Below are 9,478 nucleotides of genomic sequence, written 5' to 3'. Positions count from 1 at the left end.
TATTTATTTTCTAATATTTTGTTACTTTTTTATTTAAATTGTATATTTATTATGTTGTAAAAAAGTATGTTATGCACATTCAGATGTTGAAAAACAAACAATTTTAATCATTTAGTATTCAGATCTAGAGATGACATCTTAATCATTCAGATGTGCATTCAGATTCAGGCATCTTAATCTTAATGAAAACAAATGAGGCCTTAGCATATTAGTATTCAATTTAGTGGCCATTGCCTTAATTTCATATTAATTCGTGTGATGCATATAACCCAATGACTAGTGTGATGCATATAACCCAATGACTAATTACATTTAATTGCAAAAATAGAGGACGGAACCATATTTAAGAGTTCCTAGATCTAATTAAGCACTTAATTTATCAAAATATAAGTTTGGTTATTGCATAGTCACCTCACCTTGACCGTAACAAGCTCAAATAATTTTGGTAGCTATTTATTCCTATTGCAAATTTTCAATGTTATTTTAAGATCACGCTCATCGTTTACATGATATATAGAAGAGAAATTGAAGAAACTTTGATAAACATAATTCAACAATTCTATCCCAACACCTAATAGCTTATTCATAAAATTGGTTCTGTATAGTCAGTGACAGAAACTTTGATAAGCATAATTCAACAATTCTATCCCGACACCTAATAGCCTATTCATAAAATTGGTTCTGTGTAGTCCACTACTAAAAAAACAGGATTTTTCGACCAAATAATTTCGACCTCACTTTTTGGTCGAAAAAAAATCGACCACATGAGGTCAAAATTTTCATAATTTTTTTTTTGGATTTCGACCTCACGTGGTGGATATTTAAATGAGAAATAAAATTTCGACCGCATGAGGTTAAAACTTATTTTTGTACAAATAATAAATAAATAAAAACATTTTTTAAAAATTAAATTATATAAATAAAATAATTAATTAAAAAAAAGCATATTTCGACTGCATGCAGTCGAAAATTAAATCAAATCTGACTTACTTAATTATTTCGACCGCACACGGTCGAAATAATAAACTTCAAAAATTTAATATACTCCCCCCAACATCAATCGTGAAATTCTCAACCCAAAATATACCAAAACCTAATTTTATACCAAAACTCCCACCCCCAACACACCCCTACCCCGCCGCCGACGCCCCATCCCCACCACACCCCTCCCCGCCGCCGACGCCCCATCCCCACCACTGCCTGTCCTCCGTCGCCGCCCTTGCTGTTCGCCGCCATTAAAGGTAAGTAATTTTTTTGCCATTTTTTTTTCAATCTCATTTCTATCATTATTAGTTACATTACTTTGTAATTGTAGTTTAATTAGTAGATTACTTATATTTATTGTTAAAGATTGCATTTGTAGCTATTTGTTAAAATTTTACTAAGTGTAAATTGAAATTGAAATTGAATGTTGTTGAAATATATTTACTGCTTTCATTGCCTTCACTCTTTTATCAATAATACCTCTAATTGAGGCATGAACATCCCTTTCAATTTCCTTCATTCTTTTGTTCCTCTTTATTGGCAAAAACCTATGAAATAGTCCAATAAATAAGAAATTTGAAAGTGAAAGAGACATCCATTCTGTCGCGGTAGCTCTCTGTTCCTGTGACTGTGTAGTACTTCTTTGCAGGTAATAGAATGGACTGGAATTTGATATTTACAAAACTTGTGAATGTTACACTGGAGAACTACCTCTTGCTATAACATCTTCCCTCCTTTTCAGGTCCTAAATGAAACCAATAAAACAACCAATTAATAGTATATAAAATGCCTAAAGAGAAATATAGTCAATACCATAGATTCTTTCAAACACTAATTCGAGGAATCTTACAAGCTTACCTGTTTTTTTTTTCTTTTTTCAGTTCAGCTTCATTAGCTTGGAGTTCTTTCTCTTTATATCTTCTTACTAGTTTGCCATTATAAAGCTTTGATATGAAAAAGGAAAAAAACAAGAGAAATGTTTAAAACCAACAAAAGAGTGTGTTCCACTTTTAAATTTGTCACTAAAGCTCTAGTAAGTTTTCAGTAAGTTCTAACTTTAAAGCATAAGTCATTGTGAACTGATTAAGATTTTGTCTTACAGTAAGTTCTATGTTGCCTACATCTCTGTTAGCTAAATGTTTAGTGAGTTTTCAAGTTCTAACTTTAAAACATCTTGCATCTTCTTAAACTAAACCTTCAGTAAGTTCTAACTGTTAAGCATATATACATCTTTTTCCTGGTTTATAACAATCTTGATCAAGTTCTTTAAAAAATGGAGTAGACAATGTTTGTTATATTGTGAATGAAAAAAGTGGAAATAAGTGAACACAAGATTGATTCATTTCATTCATCTCCTAGTTCGTATCTAACTACACCATAATCTCATATTGTGGTTCATTAACCTTTCATTTATTTTAAGCAACCATCTCTAATTCTTAGCCAAGACATTTACTAAAGATAGCAACAATTGCTAGTCTTTTGAATGTTGAGTCTTTTGAATGTTGAAGATTGTCGCTCTAAGAAATCTGGTGGTTTGCTTTTTTATTTCTGTTTGAGTGCTTTTAACAATGGCTATAAGATTATTTATCTATATAACCATGTTTTTCTCCTTACTTGCTAAGGTGTTCCTATAATATGCAGGACAGCAGGAGTTAGTATGTAGCCAATATATCAAGTATACTTATGGTTCAATTTTTTACTAGGCTTACTTGAATTTTCTTTTTCTTTTCTGATGTAATTATCTTGACAGTTAAACAAATGAGTAAACCAAATCTAAAGTTGTTACTTGTCCTAATTTGCCAGTTGACATACAAGCTTCTTATTTATAATAATAGGAGCACTATACCCTAATCTTTGTAGCTTTACTACAAATACTGAAATCCAACCAAAATATGCAAAGAAAAAGCAGTAGTATTTATAGCAGATAATTTATGTGCTAGGCAGAAACTGAAGATTTTATCAAAAGCAAAGTGGGGTTTATCAAAATCATATGGCTTGAGTAGTTTAATTTTTAGTTGCATGGATCTGTTTGGTTTATATGTTAGTCCACTATTGGCTTAATTAGCAATTATGTGATTTGTTTGTTTAAGCAATTAGTTAAATCACACTTTGCTTAGCCTAAATTAATTAGTCAAATTTCCTTTAATCACCCAGGTGGACCTGCAATTATGCCTCGTCATTCCTTATTCTGGCATAACTTTATTTCCAGTACATTAGATCTCACGTGGTTGACAACTCTGTTTTGAATTCACTAGTGCATAAGGATAAAAGTTCCAGATATGAAACAAATATCAAATTAATCTTCAATGACAATATCAGTTTCTTCACTCAATGTTAATATACCATACCTTATGTTATCTTTTCATCTGCATTGGCTTCATAAACAGCTTTTCATTTTCAGGCTTGAAAGCAACCTCTGCTCTGAAAGCAACTTCAGCTATCTGGAATCAGCACATTCATAAGTAAGAATGAAAATATGAGTTTGACTTATTAGTTGTAGCACAGGTTATGGTGTACGTTGAAGCCAGAAAATTTGAAACAAGATATCTGAATCCAGGAGCCTGAAATGAGGACACTGACAGTTTAACTAACCCAGAAAATGATATAAATATTTGGCTACTAGCAGTAGAAAGGTTCAACTTCAACAAACCTCTAAGGCTGACTACTTTTTTTTTTTTTTTTTTTGCAGAAGCATATTCAGGTTTTTGTAACAGCTTTTGGTTCATGTTTTTAGACTGCATATTCAGAAATGTGTTAAAGGCGAAAGCTAGTATAATTTAACTAATACAGAGTTGCTGATTATTTTCCATCGTTCATGTTGATTGTAGCACAATACTGCTAATACAGAGTTGTTGATTATGGAGAAAGGGGTGAAATAGGTTGTGACTACTGCTGCTGATACAGTGTTGCTGGATTTCTTGACATAGAGTAATATCTCTCATATTTCATTTTTTTACTTGTGGCTCGTTTGGATATGAAATTAGTTGTTAATCTTGATTTGTTTGCAGACGCTCGAGAGGGGTCAGGAAGTACCTCAAGATGAAGTCTTCAATATTACTCACACGAGGAGTCGAAGAACGCTGATGGTACAGACCAATGGATTGAGCCAAGGGCTTAGCAAACCTATGTAAGTCACTAACTAACAATAATAACTACTTTTGTTTTAACTAAATTTACCTACTAACATTGTATCCTTCAACTTCAGACCGAGTATCAATAACACAAGTTGGAATATTGTGCCAGTCAGCCAGCCGTAGTTCATGGTCTTGTTGATGAGGATAGTGGGGAGGATTCAGATCATGTCTCTAACACCCAATGTTGACTTTTTTGATTCGTATACTTTTGGACTCTAATATTGCTATGTTTTCTTGGATATGTATATGATATTTGATTGTAGTTTTAATTCGAATTAGATGTACTTTTGAAGGTGAATTTGATTGTAGAAAGTAGTTTATGGTTGTTTAACTTTATGGTGTTTTTAAGTGTTTGAATGTAGTTTTAAGGATATTTAGAAGTACTTTGAATTTGATAGTGAATGTGTTGTAATGTCGCATTGTTGATGAATTGGATGTGTTGTAGAATAATGTTGATTTGGTTGAATTGGCAGGTCGGCTGCTGTAAATGCAGCGAATTGCTGATATTTTTTCCCCAAATTTTCGATCACACGAGGTCGAAATTCAGCCCAGATATTGCTAAATTTCGACCTCACTAGGTCTAAAATGTACCTCCACATTAAAATTTCGACCACATGAAGTCAAAATTTACCAACAATGTTGCTAGATTTCGACCACATGAGGTCGAAATTCTGGGCAACATGTTAAATTTCGACCTCTTGTGGTCGAAATTTAAAATGCTGTCCAGGATTTCGACCACATGTGGTCGAAAAAATTAAATACTATTTTTTAAAAAACCAGATTTTTCGACCACACGAGGTCGAAAATATTATTTAATATTTAAATAAAAGTTATTTTTTCCACCTCGCCCGGTCGAATTTTTTTAATAATATTTAAATAAAATATGCATTTTTCGACCACACAAGGTCGAAAACTATATTTTTGTAATGTCAGTAGAATTTTTTTTTCGACCTCGTGTGGTTGAAAAATTTCGACCACATGAGGTCGAAAAAAATTTCACCCTATCAATTAGCGACCTGTCCTTGAGGTCGAAAATTTGGTCGAAAAATGGGTTTTTTCGACCTCATGTGGTCAAAAATTTTGATCAAAAAACTCTGTTTTTTTAGTAGTGGTCAGTGACAGAGGCAAGAATTTTGCCAAAGGGATTCAAAAAGAAAATTAAGCACCAATATTAAAAATTGTGGTTAGCAAGAATTGACCTGATGTCCTCCGAGAGAATTTGAAAACTCTTTACTGTTGAGTTGAATTTTGGCTTGTTGAGTTGAATTTTGGCTTGTGTTGAGGGAATTCAACGTTTAATATACACAGTGTAATTTTCTGATGACCCCCAACCTTCTACTTAGATCTTCCTAATGTGTATAGTCACCTCACTCTTGGTCTTAAAAGCTCAAATAGTTTTGATAGTTATTTATGCCCTTTGCACTATAAGTATTATTTTAAGACGAAGTCTCTGAAAGTGTCCTTTCTTCTCAGTGCTCGGGCATCCATCCAACATATAACATAGAGAAGAAGAAGAAACTTTGATAGGCATAATTCAACAAATTTATCCTGATGCGTAATTGTTTATTTATGAAATCAATTTTACACATTTTTGTTATTGTATAGTCACCTCACTTTTTACCATTGCTCAAGTAGTTCACTACTAAAACGACGTCAAAAATTGACCTAAAAGCCGACCTCCAAGAGAATTCGGAATAAACCGACCTCCCGAGGTTGACTTTTGAAAAACAATATATACTATTTATTTTTCCATGAAACTTTATTGTTATTTGTATCTTCCCCGTGCGAAGAATGTGGGTAATTTAATATCATATAAAGTAGAACCTGATGGGTTTAAACTATTGTAGAAAATTTGATTCGATGAAATTAAAGAATATTCAATACCAGCTGCAACCAATGGAAGATAGACATAGTGTACCACTTCTTCAAAGCATTTTCGTTACCCAAAACTAAGTGCTGGTGAGCATTTATAGACTAATATTCTTATCTGCAAGATTCATTTGTCTTGGTCGAAATGGAATAGTTTAGTTTATCTTGGTAATATAATTATATGCAAGAGGAAAACCTTGGAGACTTTTTATATGGCTTTGGGACTTTGGGTGACTGGACTCTTTTTTCCTCGTCAGGATAATATTTCAATTTGTTCACTCTCATTATTGACAAGCACTTGCATTAGTGTTATATAGGAAAAAACAACAGGAGTAAATTAACCATTAAGAGGTTGTTTGGATTGACTTTTTTAAAGTAGCTTACAAGTTAAAAGTCATAAGTTGGAATATATAGAGCCTGTTTGGATTGGCTTATTTTAGGTGATTTTAAGCTAAAATAGTTTTTAAGCACTTTTATAGTATTCGGATAAAATAAAAAAAGTGCTTTTAACTTTTGACTTATGACTTTTAGCTTATTTTTGTAATCTTTTAGCTTAAAAACACTTTTTATTTTACCCAAATACCTCAAAAAATAGAAAAGAGCCTAAAGCCAATAAACACTTAAAATAAGTCGATCCAAACACCCTCTAAGTGTCCACTAGTTTTGATATTCCAAGTTGTTTTTTTTTTAACTTCCAATCACCAGTTCGCTACAAATATATTCAGTTTGTTCACTGTATCACCAAGTATTATACAATTAAAAGGATTTAAGTTATATGCAGTGATAGTACTGTAGAAATTTTTATGAGTAGTGTGGTTTAATTTCTTATCTTAGGTTAATTATTATTTTTATCTGTTTATCAATTGTTCTCTCAGTCTCATTTTATATGATATGGTATATACTTTTCTTTTCAGCCTGAAATAAAAATAAAAAAAAATAAAAGAATGACTTTTTTCTTTTTTTGATCTCATTTTACCCCTAATGACACGACCACTTGATGTAGCAATTCATTCTTTTATAAAGAGAAGATGAAAAGACACGTAAAACTCCCAAAACCACTCGTACATCTAATAAGTTTCTGTACAAGTCGTGGTTCAAATCACCTATACTATATTATATTAGAATCTCTTCTTGAATGCTTTGACTAATAAGTGTATTGGGTTCACAGACGATAACGCACTCAACAAATTGCACTTAAATACTCTTTTGCCTATACAACTAGTTAACTTACAAATGTGTATAAATTGAAACTAGCCAAGAACCAGTTCTTGCTTCATTGGAACATTGAAAAAGATTTAACTAGCTAGTATGATTTTTCTTTTCCTCTTTTCATTAACTTGTGTGTCAGCAGCACTACTTCCTGAATGCCCAAAATGTGGAATCATGGATGTGCCATATCCACTTAGTAGCAGTGACAAATGTGGAAATACAAACTACAAAATTCACTGCAAAAATAACAGCTTAGAGTTTTTGTCTGCTGAAGGAGTTTACTACAAAATCCTCAGCATAAACCCAAACACATCTCGACTTATTATCGCTTCTCCTTTCGTGCACGAAGATACAAATAATTATTGCCATTCTTCTGATCTTTCTGTAGGTGGCTTAAAGATAGATGAAAACTCTCCGTTCAATATATCTTCGCGGAACACTGTTATGTTATTTAACTGCTCACAGAGAATTCTTTTATCCCCATTGAACTGCTCTTTAAACAATCCTTGCAGGAAATTTGAACAAGCTAAGGGTTGTAGAGATACACTATGTTGCAGTTACCTGAAGGTGAAATCCAAGACTTCTCATCAAATTAGGGTTCGGGTTGGTGGCTGCACTGCTTATACATCTGTGGTGGATATGAAGCCAGGAGATTCCTTGAATGCATGGCGTTACGGCATTGAGCTCCAATGGCTACCACCCAAATAAGAATTATGGTTAACTATTTTATATATATCGGAGAAGAGGATTCAACCGAATTCATTGCTTTCTCTAAATCTTGAATTCGCGCTATTAGTACAATGAGTTGAAACACGTGCACTTCTTTGTGTTTTCATAGTTTTACTCGTCATATGTGTATTACGATACCTTCTTGGCTACATGAAAAAGGTACTTCCAATATTGAAGAGTGGCAATATCATTTAAAGGAAAAAGCACTTTTCGATGTTTTGTTGGTGAATAAAAAATGTTAAGGAAAGCATGAAGCAGAAAGAAAAAACGACAAGGCTCTGCTTCACGCTTTAAGCGAAGCGCTCACTTCATTGAGGTGAAGCGCAACTTTGTAAAAAAGATCAAAATAAATAGAGAACATATATATATATAAGCAAAAGTTCAAACTAAAGTAGATATCCTCCTTAGTCCATAGGGCAAACAAATTCAAAGTCATTAATGGTTCAACAACTAATTCTATTCTTCTACAAGATTGTCAAAATCTTGTATTCCTTCATCATCATTATATTGCTCATCATCTTCTTCAACTTCATCAACTAGGGAATGACTTGTGGCTACTTCTTTTCCGCTCCTATGTTGGCTTGAAGTATTCCCCCTCAACTCCCATTGTCTGGCCAACAACACCGAAAGTGAAATCGGAATCTCCCTAAAAAAATTCTTCATCTTCAGCGTTCCCAACACTAGTTAGCCATTCATAGGCATCATCAATATCGTCCAAAGCAATTGGATCAATTACATTGCAAGCACTGTAACGACGCCTCAATGTTCATTGTATTTTATGAACACTAGGTCATTGAGGCGCTTTAGGGTTAGTCTATTCCTCTTCTTGCTATGAATCTGCAAATAAGTTGTGGTGGCAAGTAATTAGTAGGAGTTAAGACAATTGAGATATAATTAGTTATCTCAATATACTAAATCTTTCTTCTTAGTTCTTACATGTTCAAATACGCTCCAGTTTCTCTCACATCCGGATGAGCTACAATTTAGACCTAGAACTTTAATGCCAAACTTTTGTAATTCTGGGGTGTCTCCACCATAAAGCCTCCACCGGTCAACTATTAAAGTAGAACAAATATTCAAGAATTAATAAGTATAAAGAAATAACTTAAAAGTTAAACTATAAAGAAAGATTGATGAATTGGCTCACCTGGTGACATTTTTTTTTTTTTTTTTTTGTCTTATAACCATTGAAAAAACCAAAGGTCCTTCAGAATTAGTATAAGCATTATTGTAACCCTATTTGATCTTGCTCTTCTTCCTCGGGAACCAACTTAGCAACACTCTCATAGAATCCCTTTGTCAATTTTGCATTTAGTAATCACATCTCATTGTTATTATAAAAGGTTGATGGGTTCAACATATTTCCAGCGGCATGCAAAGATTTGATGAAGTTGATCCGCCCACCATTTTTATGATAGGTAACTTCAATCAAATTGTCGCTAAAAGTTACATTCTATAGTGGCAATTGATTTGTCGCAATTATAATTTACCTTTTAGAGTTCGTTTTTATGGTAGGTAACTTTAACTAAACTACCGCTAAAAGTCACATTCTT

The 9,478-nt window shown here is 32.9% G+C and overlaps 1 protein-coding gene and 1 long non-coding RNA gene across 3 annotated transcripts; both read left to right on the top strand.

The window, feature by feature from the left end:
- Positions 1–1,104: 1,104 nt before the first annotated feature.
- Positions 1,105–4,452, top strand: LOC132631517 (uncharacterized). Of its 2 annotated transcripts, none has more exons than XR_009578867.1 (5): positions 1,105–1,241; positions 3,386–3,446; positions 3,813–3,912; positions 3,993–4,111; positions 4,190–4,452. It is a non-coding gene; the product is annotated as an uncharacterized LOC132631517 (long non-coding RNA). The 2 variants fall into 2 exon arrangements; XR_009578869.1 differs by having other exon boundaries at positions 3,674–3,912.
- Positions 4,453–7,264: 2,812 nt separating this feature from the next.
- LOC132632544 (wall-associated receptor kinase-like 20) lies at positions 7,265–8,759 on the top strand. Its single transcript, XM_060348526.1, has one exon. The coding sequence runs from the start codon at positions 7,296–7,298 to the stop codon at positions 7,902–7,904; it is 609 nt and encodes a 202-aa protein (XP_060204509.1). The 5' UTR covers positions 7,265–7,295; the 3' UTR covers positions 7,905–8,759.
- Positions 8,760–9,478: the final 719 nt, after the last annotated feature.

Source organism: Lycium barbarum, chromosome 1 (genome assembly GCF_019175385.1).
Source record: "Lycium barbarum isolate Lr01 chromosome 1, ASM1917538v2, whole genome shotgun sequence".
In the NCBI taxonomy this organism is placed as follows: Eukaryota; Viridiplantae; Streptophyta; class Magnoliopsida; order Solanales; family Solanaceae; genus Lycium; species Lycium barbarum.
This window is presented reverse-complemented; position numbering and strand designations above follow the sequence as displayed.

Coding starts and splice junctions, on each gene's coding strand:
- LOC132632544 (XM_060348526.1), top strand. CDS start 7,296: ATGATTTTTCTTTTCCTCTTTTCATTAACTTGTGTGTCAGCAGCACTA.